The 18751-nt window shown below is 48.8% G+C and overlaps 1 protein-coding gene across 1 annotated transcript in view; it reads right to left on the reverse strand.

Annotated features, from left to right (window-relative positions):
* Positions 1-18751, reverse strand: part of LOC140429947 (uncharacterized) — a 470344-nt gene that overhangs the window by 133716 nt on the left and 317877 nt on the right. The window contains exon 27 of the mRNA XM_072517537.1: positions 10407-10514. Within this exon, the coding sequence (XP_072373638.1) occupies positions 10407-10514 (108 nt within the window). The remainder of the gene's footprint in view (positions 1-10406; positions 10515-18751) is intronic.

An 18751-nucleotide genomic window follows, 5' to 3' on the forward strand; every position in this document is an offset into this window, starting at 1 on the left:
GGCATCCAAAGGAGGCCCTCGTGGATTGGGTACAATGTGGGATGTCCACATCAATGTCAGCCTGAGTTGAGAGGTGGCTCCCCAGGTAGGGGAAATATTCCATATTTTGTGGAGTTTCCACATCTGGAAAGACCAGATATTGACCTGGGGCAGGTTGGTAAAGGACTTGAGTCATCTTGAGGTTTAAAAGTAAGACCGATTCTTTGGTCAGCTTCCGCGAAGGTGTCAAACATGATTTGGAGATTCCCCTCTGAGAGCGTGGAGATGACAATGTTATCCCCATACTGAAGTTCCATGAGTGACGTCACTGTTATTTTCTTCAAGGATTTCAACCGGTTGAGGCGATTTCCACTCCACTGGGAAGCTTGTTCTTGACAAGGTGAAGGATGGGGGCAATGACACTTCCCTACTTTACTCCAGCCTTGACCTCAGCAACATGGAACAGTTTGGAAGCAGGTTTGCTGCAAGGATAAACAGGATTTTCATGCGGCAGAAGTGCTTCCTTGTGCTGACTTGGCATATTCTCTTGACATGCCTTGCCCTTCTTAACAATTACTTTACTGTCATTAATCATACCTGGGCAGGAGACTGTCTCTCTTGTGAGTGTTGTCATCCAATCTACACCTACGATTGAATGATGAGGTTGTGGCAGTATGTCACACCACAAAGAGTCAGGTATGATATGGAGGTAGTGGCAAAGTTACTGGACTACTTACTGGACTAGTAATTCAGAGACCCCAGGTCTGGAAACCCGGGTTTGAATCCCACCATGACAAATGGAGAAATCTGAATTCAATAAAAGTCTAAATGATAACCATGATTTCATAATTGATTGTCTTAAAAGTTCATCTGGTTCACTAAGGGGCTGGTTTAGCACACTGGGCTAAATCGCTGGCTTTGAAAGCAGACCAAGGCAGGCCAGCAGCACGGTTCAATTCCCGTACCAGCCTCCCCGAACAGGCGCCGGAATGTGGCGACTAGGGGCTTTTCACAGTAACTTCATTTGAAACCTACTTGTGACAATAAGCGATATTCATTCATTTCGTTAATGTTCCTTAGGGAAGGAAATCTACCATCGTTACCTGGTCTGGCCGACATGTGACTCCAGGTCCACAATAATGTGGTTGACTCTTAAATGCTCCCTAAAAAGCTGAGCCAGTCACTCAGTTCAAGGGCAATTAGGGATGGGGAATAAATGTTGGTTCAGACATTTTTGCCTTGACCTGTTTGCCTTTAGAAATGACTTCCTAGAAAATGCCTAGATAATTCCGATAAGGTCATAATAATGGTTTCTCTGCAGCTTAGAACATTTTGCTGACATGCGGCAGGTCAATTTGTGGAGCTTCAAGTACAAAGTCTATCAAGACAATCTGTTGATCTAAGGATATATCTGCTATCTTTGCCAGAATAGGCAATCTGCCAAGAGCATCTGATGCACCCACCAAGTTATCAGGTCTGAACCTCATCTTCCAATCAGAACCTTGGATCTTTGCTGAGAGATGTTGCAACCTCAGCAGTGTGCTGATCACTGGTTTTCTCCAAAGCATCGCCAAAGCAGCCTGTGTTCGGTTTTTAACATAAATATCTCGCCAAATAAGCAGGTGTGAAATTCCACACACCAAAACCAATACATCACCACTCAATGTAATTGCACTGTGCTGCCGGGAGAGGTTCGAAAGCAAATGCAACAGTTTCACCCATCTTTTTGCAATGCATCTCCCAGGGTGGCTATTTTCCCAGGATCATAAAATTGAAAGCCGAATGCTTCTGATAAAAACTGCTTCAGTGCTTCGAAGAGTTGTTGGGGTCTTCATGCGATAGAAAGGGCACCTCCTTTCTCAACAATATCCTTAAAGGCGATGACTTTTGTGCAACATAAAACCATAAGTCTTGTGTTGCACCATAAGACCGGGCAGCACGGTAGCATTGTGGTTAGCACAATTGCTTCACAGCTCCAGGGTCCCAGGTTCGACTCCCGGCTTGGGTCACTGTCTGTGCGGAGTCTGCACGTTCTCCCCGTGTGTGCGTGGGTTTCCTCCGGGTGCTCCGGTTTCCTCCCACAGTCCAAAGATGTGCAGGTTAGGTGGATTGGCCGTGATAAATTGCCCTTAGTGTCCAAAATTGCCCTTAGTGTTGGGTGGGGTTACTGGGTTATGGGGATGGGGTGGAGGTGTGGACCTTGGGTAGGGTGCTCTTTCCAAGAGCCGGTGCAGACTCGATGGGCCGAAGGGCCTCCTTCAGCACTGTAAATTCTATGAGAGGAAAAGACATAGGAGCAGAATTAGGCCACTCGGCCCATCGAGTCTGCTCCGCCATTCAATCATGGCTGATATTTTCTCATCCCCATTCTCCTGCCTTCTCCCCATAACCCCTGACCCCCTTATTGATCAAGAACCTATCTATCTCTGTCTTAAAGACACTCAGTGATTTGGCCTCCACAGCCTTCTGCGGCAAAGAGTTCCACAGATTCACCACCCTCTGGCTGAAGAAATTCCTCCTCATCTCAGTTTTAAAGGATCGTCCCTTTAGTCTGAGATGGTGTCCTCTGGTTCTAGTTTTTCCTACAAGTGGAAACACCCTCTCCACGTCCACTCTATCCAGGCCTCGCAGTATCCTGTAAGTTTCAATAAGATCCCCCCTCATCCTTCTAAACTCCAACGAGTACAGACCCAGAGTCCTCAACCAGCACCGACCCCTGAGGCACACCACTAGTCACCGGCCATCGTGAAAAAATGAGGTATGTAAGGAGACAAGAAATTAAAGACATAAGCATCTTTGAAGATCTTCTTTATTTTGGGGTCTTTGCAATGGCATGAATACCCTCTCGTTTGCTTTGGGTCAGGACCTATCCCAGCACGGAATAAATAGACCAAAATAAATAAATTTCATGTACACGAACATTGAATTTCAGCCCGTTGAACATCAACCCTTCCTTATGTGGGGCAGCATGTGGCGCAATGGTTAGCACTGGGAGTGCGGCGCTGGGTTCGAATCCCGGCCAGTGGCCGCCGGGTCGGAGAATCCCGCCCCGCCGAAGGCTGCCCTATTCTCCGGCGCCGTTTTTCGGGCGGCGTCGGGATTCCCGCCACACCGGTCGGGCGCCGTTGACAGTGGCCCCCCCCCGGCGATTCTCGGGGGGGGGGGGGCACGCAGGGGTATCCAACCCCGGGGGGCCCCTACGGTGGCCCAGTCCCGATCGTGCGGGTGGACTGTTTCGTGGGGGCCTTCTTTCCTCGGCGCCGGGCCCTGTAGGGCTCCGCCATATTGCCCGGGGGCCGGCGCGGAGAAGAAAACCTCTGCGCATGCGCGTAAATATGCTGGCCGGTCTGCACAAGCGCGGAAATATGCCGGCCAGCTGCGCATGCGCAAAAATATGCCGGCCGTTCCGCGCATGCGCGAGATCACGCCGGCCCTTCGCCACTGGCTGGAGCAGCGGGGACGACTCCGGCGGAAACCTAGCCCTCTGACGCCGGAGTTGTTGCCGCCGGTTTTCCCGTCGGCTTGGGGGCATAGCCCCATTTTCAGAGAATCCCGCCCACTGTCCGTGTGGAGTTTGCACATTCTCCCCGTGTCTGCGTGGGACTCACCCCCACGACCCACAGATGTGCAGGGGAGGTGGATTGGCCGCGCTAAATTGCTCCTTAATTGGAGAAAAAATAATTGGGTACTCTAAATTTTTAAAAAACTCTTCCTTGTGTGCCACTTGCTTCAGCAGTTGTAAGTTATGATCATGTTCTTGTTTTCTTCCCCCATAATGGTTATATCACCTGTGATACTGACACATCCTGATATAGAGTGCTGGTAAAGTATTCCATATGCACTTGAAAGAGATCCTGGCAAATAGATATCCTAAAAGGAATGGTACCAGTCTTTACGAACAGGCGCCGGAATGTGGCGACTAGGGGCTTTTCACAATAACTTCATTTGAAGCCTACTTGTGACAATAAGCGATTTTCATTTCATAGTCAGTTCCTCGGATTTCTCCACTATGCATACTGATCAATGACCATATCTGACGTGATATTTTGAAAGGAATAACCCCACAAATTTCAAATTGTGCTCATCCAAAGTAGGTATTTTGTGTGGGCAACACTTAAAGCTGTGTTCAAACATCATGGCGTACTCAAGTGACTTGTCCTTCTTTATAAATATGAGAGAGCTGCTCTTATATCTTTCTGAGTATTCCATCCATTTCCATATGTTCCAGTTCCAGTTCAACAAACCATCGTCCTGCCAACCTCGTCTCAATAATCGATAAAGTGATGGGATTAGCTGTTAACAGAGTTATCTTGGAGTATAGAGTGCAATTCTGGTTGCCACATTACCAGGAGGATGTGGAGGCTTTAGAGAGGGTGCAGAAGAGATTCACCAGGATGTTGCCTGGTATGGAGGGCATTAGCTATGAGGAGCGGTTGAATAAACTCAGTTGTTCTCACTGGAACGGCAGAGGTTGAGGGGAGACCTGATAGAGGTCTACAAAATTATGAGGGGCATAGACAGAGTGGATAGTCAGAGGCTTTTCCCCAGGGTAGAGGGGTCAATTACTAAGGGGCATAGGTTTAAGGTGAGAGGGGCAAGGTTTAGAGTAGATGTACGAGGCAAGTTTTTTACGCAGAGGGGAGTGGGTGCCTGGAACTCGCTGCAGGAGGAGGTGGTGGAAGCAGGGACGATAGTGACATTTAAGGGGCATCTTGACAAATACATGAATAGGATGGGAATAGAGGGATACGGACCCAGGAAGTGTAGAAGATTGTAGTTTAGTCGGGCAGCATGGTCGGCACGGGCTTGGAGGGCCGAAGGGCCTGTTCCTGTGCTGTACTTTTCTTTGTTCATCATGCAGTACTTTCTTCACGAATAACCTTCCCTCCGTTGTGATGAGTGTTGGAGGTACCCTCTGATGATCGTGCAGAGCTAAACTTCTCAGGTAATTCCTCAGATGTCCATTTTCACACACCGCAAAAACTGGAGCTTGGGTAATATGTAGTGTGTCATACACAGGAGGCAGTAATTCAGCAGTCCAGAGTATCTGGGGACCCAGGTTTAAAGCACACCCAGCAGGTGGGGAAATTTGAATTCAATAAAAATCTGGAATTAAAAATCTAATGATGACCATTGTCGATTTTCGGAAAAACCCCATCTGGTTCACTAATGTGCTTATGGGAAGGCTACCTGTCATCCTTACCTGTCTGGCCTACATGTGACTCCAGCAATGTGGCTGGCTCTTAAAATGCTAAAATGCCGTCTGAAATAGCTTAGCCGTGGGCAATTAGGGATGGGCAATAGGTATTGGCCCAGAAAACAACTCCACATCCTATTAATGAATTTTTTTAATGCTACGCCGGTTCCAGGCAACAGAGGTTTTAAGTGATCTATGTTTGTATTGTTGGTTGTTGGACATAAGGTGCAGATTAAAGTGGGCTTAATTTAGTGTTTCTGTGTAGAAAAGAGTAAAAATATAGTTAGATTCAGTTTAAACAAAGGCGTTTTCAGTTCAAACTGTGTCTGCATTGTGCTGAGAGGGCTTATGACGTGGGAAGTAAAGAGCAATTTGGAGGAAGAATGAGGTGTTGCTCATAAACTAGTGACCTCTTTCGGACAGACAGACCTCGTGATTGTGTTTAACTGAACTTTCATAGAATGTACAGTGCAGAAGGAGGCCATTCGGCCCATCGAGTCTGCACTGGCTCTTGGAAAGAGCACCCCACCCAAGGTCAACACCTCCACCCCATTCCCACAACCCAGCAACCCCACCCAACACTAAGGGCAATTTTGGACACTAAGTGCAATTTATCACGGCCAATCCACCTAACCTGCACATCTTTGGACTGTGGGAGGAAACCGGAGCACCCGGAGGAAACCCACGCACACACGGGGAGGATGTGCAGACTCCGCACAGACAGTGACCCAGCGGGGAATCGAACCTGGGACCCTGGAGTTGTGAAGCAATTGTGCTATCCACAATGCTACCGTACTGCCCTAAAACTTAAAAGCGTTTCGAGCTTGGCAGTGAGAGAGAAGGTAACTCTCATAGCCCTGCGAGAAGTGGGAAAGCCAATTAATGGAGTAATGGATAAGTAATGCAATTTTCAGAAACCAAAGGCAGTTTGCCCTCGATACTAGAGAACAAAGAGAAATTTCACCTGACGTTGGCAGTGAGGAAAATTCGAGAATCTATTATCAAAGATTTTATAGCAGACACTTGGAAAATAGTGGCAGGATCGGACAGAGTTAACATGGATGAATGAAGGGGAAATCATGCTTCACAAATCTATTGGAATTCTTGAATGAAACTAGTAGAGTTGATGAGAGCAAGTCAGTGGATGTGGTTTAGTTGGACTTTCTGAAGATTTTGACAAAGTCCAACATCGTAGCCGAGGATACATTTTGTGACCTGTGTTATTCTTGAAATTAGTGTACATTTGTGAAGATAAGTGGTAGTGAAGGAGTATTGTACTTTGGTCAAACTTTTCAGCTGTGATAAATGTTTTTTTGGTGTTGTAAGGTAACTGGCATTCCTCTGACTCTGTTCATCCATGTTTTCCACAAAAAACGTAAATGTTATGGGGCGCGATTCAGTGGCCTTGTCGTACCCGACTCAGTGTTGGAACGAGGCTGCTTAATCTCGCGAGGCCCCGGGATTCGCGACACTCCAAACGTTTTGTGAGAGTCAAAGGAACCTCGCGAGGCACCATGACCTGGATCTCACTCTCACGAGGCAAGATGCAAGTGCGCGTATTTAAATGGACCTTTAGGATTATTTATAATACATTTGCCGCATTCAACCAGGGCCTGGGATTCACCAGCCTCACCAGCGAGGCCTCGCTGGATACCGTTGTGAATCAGTTGTCATCCTCGTCTGCCATTAACGTTGGCAGGGGAATCACAGCGTAACTTCATCAAAGTTGTGAACCAGTCATGATGTCTCCTCGGGAGGTCTCGCTGGAGAATTGAGGCCCCCGGGTGGTCAGGCAATGGGCAGAGAGGCTTCCTGGCAGAAATCCGGCACCTGGGCACCTTGGCACTGCCACATGGGTACTGCCAGGGTTCCCAAGTGACAGGCTGACAGGGGCACTGCCCGGGTGCCAGTCTGGCAGTGCGCCAAGGTACCCAGGTCACAGATTGCCCATGCCAGCGGCTGGGCCCCCGGGGGGGCCTGACCCATAAGAGGTGGCGTGAGAGGGAGCTCGAGGAGGTAAGTTGGGTGACGTGGGGCGGGTCCGGGCAGGAGCCCGAAAAGATCGGAGCTGCCTTTAAAAATGGCGTCCCGGTCCGCAAGTAGCCTACTTGCACTGGCGAGCTGGGGGGTTCCTTGCCGAGGCCACAAAAAAGGGCAAAGTGCCGTTGAATAGCGGGGTCTTTTGCGACGCTGCAGGCTCCAAGGAAAACCCCACTAAATGTGCCATTTGGCGGACTTTAACTCAAGTCCGCTGAATCGCGCCATGGTCCTTTGAGCCAGGGTTACATTCTAGGAGCTTCTAGCCCAGTAATAACGTCAACTAGGATCTTCACACCATTTCATAGAAGGGAGGGCATCACCACTTCCTGGTGACCATAGTTACAATAGTTCTGCCACCTGCTACCATCAACTCCCTGAGGGTCATCATTGACTATAAGGCAACCACATAGAAGCCATGACTACCAGAGCAAGCTAGAGGCTTGGGAATTCTGCGTTCATTAACTCATCTTCTGATTCTTCAAAGATTCTCCACCACAATGGTCTCCATTGTCTGGGTGGGTGGCAACAATACTCCAAGCTCAACCCCATGCAGGGCAAAGTTGCCCAGTTTATCATCACTACATTCAGCATCTCAAACAATTACTTCCTCCATCATTTCTACAGCATGGCTGCAGTGTGTCCTGCCAACAGGATGCACTCCAGCAGGTTCCCTACCTATCAGAATGTGCCTTCACCACAGATACTGCAGCAGTTCAAAGAGAAAGACCATCACCACTTCTCAAAGGCAAATAGGGATGGGTAGTAACTGCCAGCCCATCACCGATGCCCTTACCTTGAGAGTGATTTTTAAAATGTTAGTTAAACTGTCATCCCAATCTGCCTACAAAGATGGCAGAGGCATCACAGTGTAACTTCATCACAGTGTAACTTCATCACAGTGTAACTTCATCACAGTGTAACTTCCACAGCGTAACTTCATCACAGTGTAACTTCCACAGTGTAACTTCATCACAGTGTAACTTCATCACAGTGTAACTTCCACAGTGTAACTTCATCACAGTGTAACTTCCACAGAGTAACTTCATCACAGTGTAACTTCCACAGTGTAACTTCATCACAGTGTAACTTCCACAGTGTAACTTCATCACAGTGTAACTTCATCACAGTGTAACTTCCACAGTGTAACTTCATCACAGTGTAACTTCATCACAGTGTAACTTCATCACAGTATAACTTCATCACAGTGTAACTTCATCACAGTGTAACTTCATCACAGTGTAACTTCCACAGTGTAACTTCATCACAGTGTAACTTCGTCACAGTGTAACTTCCACAGTGTAACTTCATCACAGTATAACTTCATCACAGTGTAACTTCATCACAGTGTAACTTCATCACAGTGTAACTTCATCACAGTGTAACTTCATCAGTGTAACTTCCACAGTGTAACTTCATCACAGTGTAACTTCATCACAGTGTAACTTCCACAGTGTAACTTCATCACAGTATAACTTCATCACAGTGTAACTTCATCACAGTGTAACTTCCACAGTGTAACTTCATCACAGTATAACTTCATCACAGTGTAACTTCATCACAGTGTAACTTCCACAGTGTAACTTCATCACAGTGTAACCTCATCACAGTGTAACTTCCACAGTGTAACTTCATCACAGTGTAACTTCCACAGTGTAACTTCATCACAGTGTAACTTCATCACAGTGTAACTTCCACAGTGTAACTTCCACAGTGTAGCTTCATCACAGTGTAACTTCATCACAGTGTAACTTCATCACAGTGTAACTTCATCACAATGTAACTTCATCACAGTGTAACTTCATCACAGTGTAACTTCATCACAGTGTAACTTCATCACAGTGTAACTTCATCACAGTATAACTTCATCACAGTGTAACTTCATCACAGTGTAACTTCCACAGTGTAACTTCATCACAGTGTAACCTCATCACAGTGTAACTTCCACAGTGTAACTTCATCACAGTGTAGCTTCCACAGTGTAACTTCATCACAGTGTAACTTCATCACAGTGTAACTTCCACAGTGTAACTTCATCACAGTGTAACTTCATCACAGTGTAACTTCCACAGTGTAACTTCATCACAGTGTAACTTCATCACAGTGTAACTTCATCACAGTGTAACTTCATCACAGTATAACTTCATCACAGTATAACTTCATCGTGTAACTTCATCACAGTATACCTTCATCACAGTGTAACTTCATCATAGTGTAACTTCATCACAGTATAACTTCATCACAGTATAACTTCATCACAGTGTAACTTCATCACAGTGTAACTTCCACAGTGTAACTTCATCACAGTATAACTTCATCACAGTGTAACTTCATCACAGTGTAACTTCCACAGTGTAACTTCATCACAGTGTAACTTCATCACAGTGTAACTTCATCACAGTGTAACTTCCACAGTGTAACTTCCACAGTGTAATTTCATCACAGTGTAACTTCATCACAGTGTAACTTCATCACAGTGTAACTTCATCACAGTATAACTTCATCACAGTGTAACTTCATCACAGTGTAACTTCCACAGTGTAACTTCATCACAGTGTAACTTCATCACAGTGTAACTTCCACAGTGTAACTTCCACAGTGTAATTTCATCACAGTGTAACTTCATCATAGTGTAACTTCCACAGTGTAACTTCATCACAGTATAACATCATCACAGTGTAACTTCATCACAGTGTAACTTCATCACAGTGTAACTTCCACAGTGTAACTTCATCACAGTGTAACTTCATCACAGTGTAACTTCCACAGTGTAACTTCCACAGTGTAATTTCATCACAGTGTAACTTCATCACAGTGTAACTTCCACAGTGTAACTTCATCACAGTGTAACTTCATCACAGTGTAACTTCCACAGTGTAACTTCCACAGTGTAATTTCATCACAGTGTAACTTCATCACAGTGTAACTTCCACAGTTTAACTTCCACAGTGTAATTTCATCACAGTGTAACTTCATCACAGTGTAACTTCCACAGTGTAACTTCATCACAGTATAACTTCATCACAGTGTAACTTCCACAGTGTAATTTCATCACAGTGTAACTTCCTCACAGTGTAACTTCCACAGTGTAACTTCATCACAGTGTAACTTCATCACAGTGTAACTTCATCACAGTGTAACTTCCACAGTGTAACTTCATCACAGTGTAACTTCATCACAGTGTAACTCTTACCAATGATTTAACCCACTGTTTGCCATATTCCACGCCGAGCATTTTGATGTTTTCAAGGTGAATTGACGTTGACTCATCTGCATCGCCACAAAATCCTTGCACAGAATCCTGTAGAAGAAGAAAAAACAAATGTATTAGGGACTCTCCATTCTCACTGTTGTCATTGCAACAGCTCAAAAACTCCACATGACACTTGTTGATAAAAGATCCTGCTAATCCGAGCTAGCAAGCTGCAACAAAACATCAAGGAAAAATATTTTATATTTATACAGCATCTTTAACATAAGAAAACATCCTGAACTGCTTCCCTGGAGCATAATAAGGCAAACATTGAAACCACAGCCTAGCCGAGCTGTTCCAGTACGGCTACAACACTGGCATCTACCCGGTAATGTGGAAAATCGCCCAGGTGTGTCCTGTACAAAGAAACAGGACAAATCCAACCCAGCCAATTACCCCCCTCTCAGTCTCCTCTCCATCATCAGCAAAGTGATGGAAGGCGTCATCAACAGTGCGGAACTTACTCAGCAATAACCTGCTCACGGAGGCTCAGTTTCAATAATCTTTATCAGTGTCACAAGTAGGTTTACATTAACACTGCAATGAAGTTACTGTGAAAATCCCCTAGTCTCCACATTCCAGCACCTGTTCGGGTACACGGAGGGAGAACTCAGAATGTCCAATTCACCTAATAAGCATGTCTTTAGGGACTTGTGGGAGGAAATCGGAGCACCCGGAAGAAACCCACGCAGACACGGAAGAACGTGCAGACTCCACACAGACACTGAACCAAACCGGGAATCGAACCCGGGACCATGGTGCTGTGAAGCAACAGTGCTAACCACTACAGCCTCGGTTCAAACATAGACAAAAGAGCTGAATGCCAGAGGTGAGGTGAGAGTGACTGCCCTCGACATCAAGGCAACATTTGACCGAGTGTGGCATCAAGGAGCCCGGGCTACACTGGAGTCAGTGGGAATCAGGGGGGAAACTCTCCACTGGTGGGAGTCATACCCGGCACAAAGGAAGATGGTTGTGGTGGTTGGAGGTCAATCATCTCAGCTCCAGGACATCACTGCAGGAGTTCCTCAGGGTAGTGTCCTCGGCCCAACCATCTTCAGCTGCTTCATCAATGACCTTCCTTACAACATAAGGTCAGGCGTGGGGATGTATGCGGGTGACTGCACAATGTTCAGCACCATTCACGACTCCTCAGATAATGAAGCAGTCCATGTCTAAATGCAGCAAGACCTGGACAGTATCCAGGTTTGGGCTGACAAGTGGCAAGTTACATTCGCGCCAGACAGGTGTCAGGCAATGATCAACTCCTACAAGAGAGGATCTAACCACCGCCCCTTGACATTCAATGGCATCACCATCGCTGAATCCCCCACAGTCAACATCCTGGGGGTTACCATTGATCAGAAACTGAACTGGACCCAGCCATATTAATACTGTGGCTACCAGGACAGTGTCGTGTTGGGTATTCTGATGTACAAACGATCCAACACGGCTGGAAAGTGTGTAACTCAATTTAATCACTACTCAACTGTAACAGCACACTGCTAACTTGGGTACATGCATTACCAGCTAATCTGTGGACCCTGTCCTATCACTATCTGGGTGAGGCACTCAGCACATGGTGAATGTCTGAGTGGCAGGCTCTGAGCTCGGTGCTCTGAGCTGGCTGCTGCTGGAATGAGCAGGAACTGTAGTGTCCCCTGTTTTTATAGTGCGTGTGCTCTCACTGGTGATTGGCTGCGATGTTGTGTGTGTGTTGGTTGGTCCTACTACATGTCCATCAGTGTGTGTTTGATTGCACCATGATATGCTGATCTAAATATCATGACATCCCCCCTTTTCGCAAAGAATATGTGCCGACATGATAATAAATAAAGAAGTGTCGTGAGTGCATCTAATCATGTGTGTGCAATATTTACAACAATATGCACATGTGGCTATACTATGTACACAGGAAGGTGCCAGGTGCAGAAACTAACTATGTTACACCAAGAACGAAACAAATGTCATTAACAAGCAATAACAAAATCTTAAACAGTATGGCAAAAAGTCTGAAACAGTCAGAACAAGTCAGTGAGTCCAATATGAAAAGGTTCATAGATTAAGTCTCTCAGGTGGGCGATGAATTCGGGTTGACCGCCTCAAGGGTGGGTCAGGATCCACCGGCTGAGGAACGGGCCGGGCCATGATTGAGTGAGGAGGACGCAGGGTGTCCGGAAGGTCAACAAAGTCCATTGCAGGGACAACAGGAGGATGTGGCACCGGTGCAGGATCACGTAGCGAGCGCGGAACCAGACGAAGGGCACGCCGATTGCGGCGGCGAATAGAGCCATCAGGCAGATGAACCAGGAACGAGCGGGGAGCCACCTGTCTAAGAACCTCAGCGGTTGCCGACCAGCCGCCCTCCGAAAGGTGGATGCGGACATTATCTCCAGGCGCCAGGGCAGGAAGATCAGTCGCCCGAGCATCATGTGTCGCCTTTTGTTGCTCACGCTGTTGCTGCATCCGTCGAAGTACCGGAGCATGGTCGAGGTCTGGGACGTGAATGGATGGCACAGTGTTCCTGAGGGTGCGACCCATAAGCAGCTGGGCCGGCGATAGGCCCGTGGACAGTGGGGCCGAGCGATAGGCCAGCAAGGCGAGGCAGAAGTCAGATCCTGCATCAGCAGCCTTGCAGAGGAGCCTTTTAATGACGTGGACGCCCTTTTCTGCTTTGCCATTCGACTGAGGATGCAGAGGACTGGACGTCACGTGTGCAAAGTTGTATGGACTAGCGAAGGAAGACCATTCCTGACTCGCGAAGCAGGGGCCATTGTCTGACATCACGGTGAGCGGAATGCCGTGGCGAGCAAAGGTCTCCATACAGGCCTGGATAACAGCCGATGACGCGGTGTCGTGCAGGCGGATGACCTCTGGATAGCTGGAAAACTAGTCGATGATGATGATGTCGTCCCTGCCGAGCGCATGGAACAGGTCCACGCCCACCTTCGGCCAGGGGGACGTGACCAACTCATGGGGCTGAAGGGTCTCACGGGGTTGTGCCGACTGGAACCGCTGACAGGTGGGGCAATTGAGCAAAGTGTTAGCAATGTCCTCACTTATTCCCGGCCAGTACACAGCCTCTCGGGCCCTTCACCGGCACTTCTCAACGCCGAGATGGCCTTCGTGCAGCTGTTCTAAGACAAGCTGGTGCATGCTGTGTGGGATCACAATGCGGTCCAGCTTCAGGAGGACACCATCAACGACTGCCAAGTCGTCCCGAACGTTGTAAAACTGTGGGCATTGTCCCTTAAGCCACCCGTCCGTCATGTGGCACATCACACGTTGCAGAAGGGGGTCGGCCGCAGTCTCAAGTCGAATGTGGGGCAAGGCGTTCGTCAGTGGCCGGCAGATTGGCAGAAGTGAAGGCTACATGTGCGTCGACTTGGCAAACGAACCCCTCAGGGTCGGACGGCGTGTTGACTGCCCTGGACACAGCGTCTGCTACGATCAGGTCCTTACCGGGGTGTAGACAAGTTGAAAGTCGTACCTCCGGAGTTTGAGCAGAATGCGCTGGAGGTGAGGGGTTATGTCATTGAGGTCCTATTGGATGATGCCAACCAGCGGGCGATGGTCAGTCTCCACGGTGAACTGGGGAAGGCCATACACATAGTCGTGGAACTTGTCAACGCCAGTCAACAGGCCTAGGCACTCCTTTTCAATCTGCGCATAGCGCTGCTCTGTAGGGGTCATGGCCCGTGACGCATAGGCGACTGGGGCCCATGATGAGGTGTCACCTCGTTGCAGGGGGACCGCCCCAATGCCGGATTGGCTGGCGTCAGTCGAGATCTTCGTCTCCAGTGCAGGATCGAAAAACGCCAGTACCGGGGCGGTGGTCAGCTTGACCTTGAGCTCCTCCCATTCACGCTGGTGGGTGGGAAGCCACTGGAATTCAGTTGTCTTCCTGACAAGGTGCCGGAGAGCTGTAGTGTGGGAAGCAAGGTTCGGGATGAACTTCCCCAGGAAGTTGACCATTCCTAGGAAGCGTAGCACCGCCTTCTTGTCTGTCGGCTTCTGCATGGCCGTGATGGCTGCCACCTTGTCGGCATCCGGCCGCACCCCCAACTGGGAGATGTGGTCCCTCAGGAACTTCAGCTCGGTTTGTCCAAAAGAGCATTTGGCTCGGTTAAGACGCAGGCCCTGGTCCCGTATCCGTTTAAAGACGCACTGGAGGCGACTGATGTGCTCCTGCGGTGTGGTGGACCAAATAATGACGTTGTCTACATAGACGCGCACCCCTTCGATGCCCTCCATCATCTGTTCCATGATGCGGTGGAAAACTTCAGAGGCCGATAGGATGCCAAATGGCATGCTATTGTAGCAGTATCTGCAAATGGAGTGTTGAAAGTGCACAGCTTCCTGCTGGACTGACCGAATTGAATCTGCCAGAAGCCCTTTGAGGCATCAAGCTTGGTGAATATTTTTGCCTGAGCCATCTCGCACGTGATCTCCTCACGTTTGGGTATAGGGTAATGTTCCCTCATTATGTTGCGATTTAAGTCTTTCGGGTCAATACAGATCCGGAGCTCGCCGGAAGGCTTCTTGACGCACACCATGGAGCTGACCCATGGAGTCAGCTCCCTTACCCGGGAAAGCACTCCTTGGTCCAGAAGGTCCTGCAGCTGCTGCTTGAGGCGGTCCTTGAGGGGTGCTGGGACCCTGCGAGGTGCGTGAACTACCGGGGTGACATCCCGTTTAAGCCGGATTTTGTACGTGTAGGGCAGTGTGCCCATGCCCTCGAAAACATCCTGGTTGCGCGTGAGGATTGAGTTGAGCTGCGCCCTAAAGTCTGTATCTGGGAAATCGGACGTGCCCTCTGGAGAGGGAGAGTGTACACGCCGAACGAGGTGGAGGATTTTGCACGCCTGTGCGCCCAGCAGAGAGTCCTTTGAGGAGCCCACGATTTTGAATGGTAGTAAGGCGAGTTGTGTGTCACTTCGAGCTGGCACGACCCCGTGGCGGGGATGACGTCGCCATTATAGTCAACGAGTTGACAGTTCGATGGCAGAATGGGTGGTTTAACCTTCAGGGTCTGGAATGCTGACCATGCGAGGAGATTGGCGGAGGCACCAGTGTCCAGACAGAATCTGATCTGGGATCGGTTGACCGTCAGGGTGGCACAGCACTCGTCGTCCGGATCAATGCTGTGTACCAACAGCGACTGGTGCATTCGACTCGGGGACAGCTTGTTCTTGTTGATGACAGCAACGCGGAAGGGCTCCCTGTCCTCAGTGTCATTGGTCTGTGTGACGTCGGAATCGGACTCGGAGAACGTGGGTTGAATTGCCCGAACGTTTCTGCAAGGCTGGTTAAACGGGTGCGAGTTGGCAGGGTGAGGTGCTCGACAGCAGGCAGCATAGTGGCCCAACCTGCCACAGCATAGGCATTGTCGCGCTTTGGCAGGACATTGCCGCTTTAAATGGGCGGAGCCACAGCTGCTGCACATCGTGACGTCAGTGCGTTTGTTGCACCACCGGCATAGTGCGCGCCTGCGCATCGCGTTCCTCTGCGTCAGCGTCCCCTCTTTTGGCGCGTACAAGTGCGGGAGGCCTTGGAAAGTGCGCGAAATGGCCGGCCTCCTCCAGGCCGCGGCCCGGGAGGTAGTTGATCATCTGGACCCGCTCCGCCTCGTGGGGCCCGTGCTGCGCCGTTTCGGCCGCCTGGATGTGTGAGTACCGGCTGGTGGCGTTCTCATGCAGGACGCAGGTCTCGATGGCAGTCACCAGGGTGAGTTGCTTGACCTGAAGGAGCTGCTGGCGCAGGGTGTCCGACGTGACTCCGAAAACTATCTGGTCGCGTATCATGGAGTCAGAGGTGGTCCCATAGCCGCAGGACTGCGCGAGGATGCGGAGGTGTGTTAAATAAGACGGGAAAGGTTTGTCCTTACGCTGCAGGTGCTGCTGGAACAGGTACCTCTCGAAGCTCTCATTTACTTCAACGCTGAGTGTTCGTCGAACTTCAGGAGCACCGTCTTGTATTTGGTTTTGTCCTCGCCGTCCGCAAATGTAAGGGAGTTGAAGATGTGGATGGCGTGTTGCCCCGCCGTGGAGAGAAGAAGGGCAATCTTCCTGCTGCTGATGCATTCTCCCTGTCTGTGGCCTCGAGGAAGAGCTGGAAGCGCTGTTTAAACAGTTTCCAATTGACCCCGAGATTGCCAGCGATTCGGAGCGGCGGTGGCGGGTTGATGTTCTCCACGGTGCAGGACAACAGATTGCTGATACATTGCAGGTATGTCTCACAGGTGCTGGCTTGCGTCCACTCCTGGTATCATGTCGTGTTGGGTGTTCTGGTGTACAAACGATCCAACACGGCTGGAGATGGTGTAACTCAATTTTATTAACTACTTAACTGTAACAGCACACTGCTAACTTGGGTACGTGCATTACCAGCTAATCTGTGGACCCTGTCCTATCACTATCTGGGTGAGGCACTCAGCACATGGTGAATGTCTGAGTGGCAGGCTCTGAGCTCGGTGCTCTGAGCTGGCTGCTGCTGGAATGAGCAGGAACTGTAGTGTCCCCTGTTTTATAGTGCGTGTGCTCTCACTGGTGATTGGCTGCGATGTTGTGTGTGTGTTGGTTGGTCCGACTGCATATCCATCAGTGTGTGTGTGATTGGACAGGCAGGTCAGAGGCTGGGAATCCTGCGGAGAGTAACTCACCTCCTGACTCCCCAAACCCTGTCCACCATCTACAAGGCACAAGTCAGGAGTTTGATGGAATACTCTCCACTTGCCTGGATGAGCGCAGCTCCAACAACACTCAAGAAGCTCAACACCATCCAGGACAAAGCAGCCCCGTTTGATTGTTCCTCCTTCCACAAACATTCACTCCCTCCACCACCGACGCACAGTGGCAGCCGTGTGTACCATCGACAAGATACACTGCAGTAACTCACCAAGGTTCCTTAGATAGCACCTTCCAAACCCACGGCCACTCCCATCTAAAAGGACAAGAGCAGCAGATACCCGGGAACCCCACCACCTGGAGATTCCCCTCCAAGTCACTCACCACCCTGACTTGGAAATATATCGCCGTTCCGTCACTGTCGCCGGGGCAACAGCCTGGAACTCCCTCCCTAACAGCACAGTGGGTGTACCCACACCTCAAGGGCTGCAACCATTCAAGAAGGCAGCTCAGCACCACGTTCCAAAAGGCAAGTAGGGACGGGCAATAAATGCTGGGTCTAACAAGCCACGCCCACATCCCATAAATACATTTTAAAAAACTGTGCCAAAGGATGGGTGAAAGTTTGGTCAAAGTGATGGGTTTTACGAATTGTCTTAAAGGAGGAAGGAGATGGAGAGGCAGAGGTTTCCAGAAGACCAGCAATCAATGATAAAGAGAGTGACGAGTGGGGTGTGTGCGGTAAGATAATGGAATGATGGATTGATAGAATTGCTTCACAAATGAGGCTATCCGGCCCATTGGGTCCTTGCTGACCCTCTGAAGGAGCAAATTGCCTCCCCCCCAATCGGATTGAATTTTATTTTCCTTTTACGTAATGATTTAATTCCCATTGAAACCCTGAACTGAACCTCCACCACAGAGGTGGAGACAGCTCATTCCAGATCCGAACCACTTGCTGAGTAAAAACACTTTTCCTCATTACTTTAATCTGTGCCTTTTGGGCCTTTACTCCTTCCCCCACTGGACACAGTTTCATCCTATCTGCTCGGTCCAGACCCCTCATCATTATCAATACCTCCAACAAACCCCTGTTATGGGCCAGGGTTTAGAGAACCCCAAAGTGTATCATGGAGTTCACCTGACCCACAACTTTTACTAGATTGTGGTATGGGGAGCACACGGCCCACTCTACAGGTGTGGGACAGCAGAAATGGAAAAGTATTTTTTAAAGCAAAACAATGTTTATTCTATGAACTCAAGTTAACCTTTTTAAAACATACAGTGAACATCTTAGCAACCATCAATTCAAATACAACCCCCAAAGAATACAACACTAAGTAATGCTTAATAACTTTCCAAACAACATCCAGAAGACAGAAGAAACACCTTTTAACAGAAGCACATCAGGTTTACATTCACTACTGAGAACATTTATATTTCTGAATTCACCAAATGCTCAAGAGATAGTTTTTTGATGGCAGAGAGATCAACAGTACACCTGCTCTGTCTGGCTTCAGCTCCAACACTGAAAACGAAACTAAAACACACCCTGCAGCAAACAGCCTAAAATGAAAGTAAAAAGCTGACAGACAGCCCAGCTCTACCCCCTCTCTGACATCACTGCAGTAATAAACACCCATTTCTTAAAGGTACTCT

This window comes from Scyliorhinus torazame, chromosome 9 (genome assembly GCF_047496885.1).
Source record: "Scyliorhinus torazame isolate Kashiwa2021f chromosome 9, sScyTor2.1, whole genome shotgun sequence".
In the NCBI taxonomy this organism is placed as follows: domain Eukaryota; kingdom Metazoa; phylum Chordata; class Chondrichthyes; order Carcharhiniformes; family Scyliorhinidae; genus Scyliorhinus; species Scyliorhinus torazame.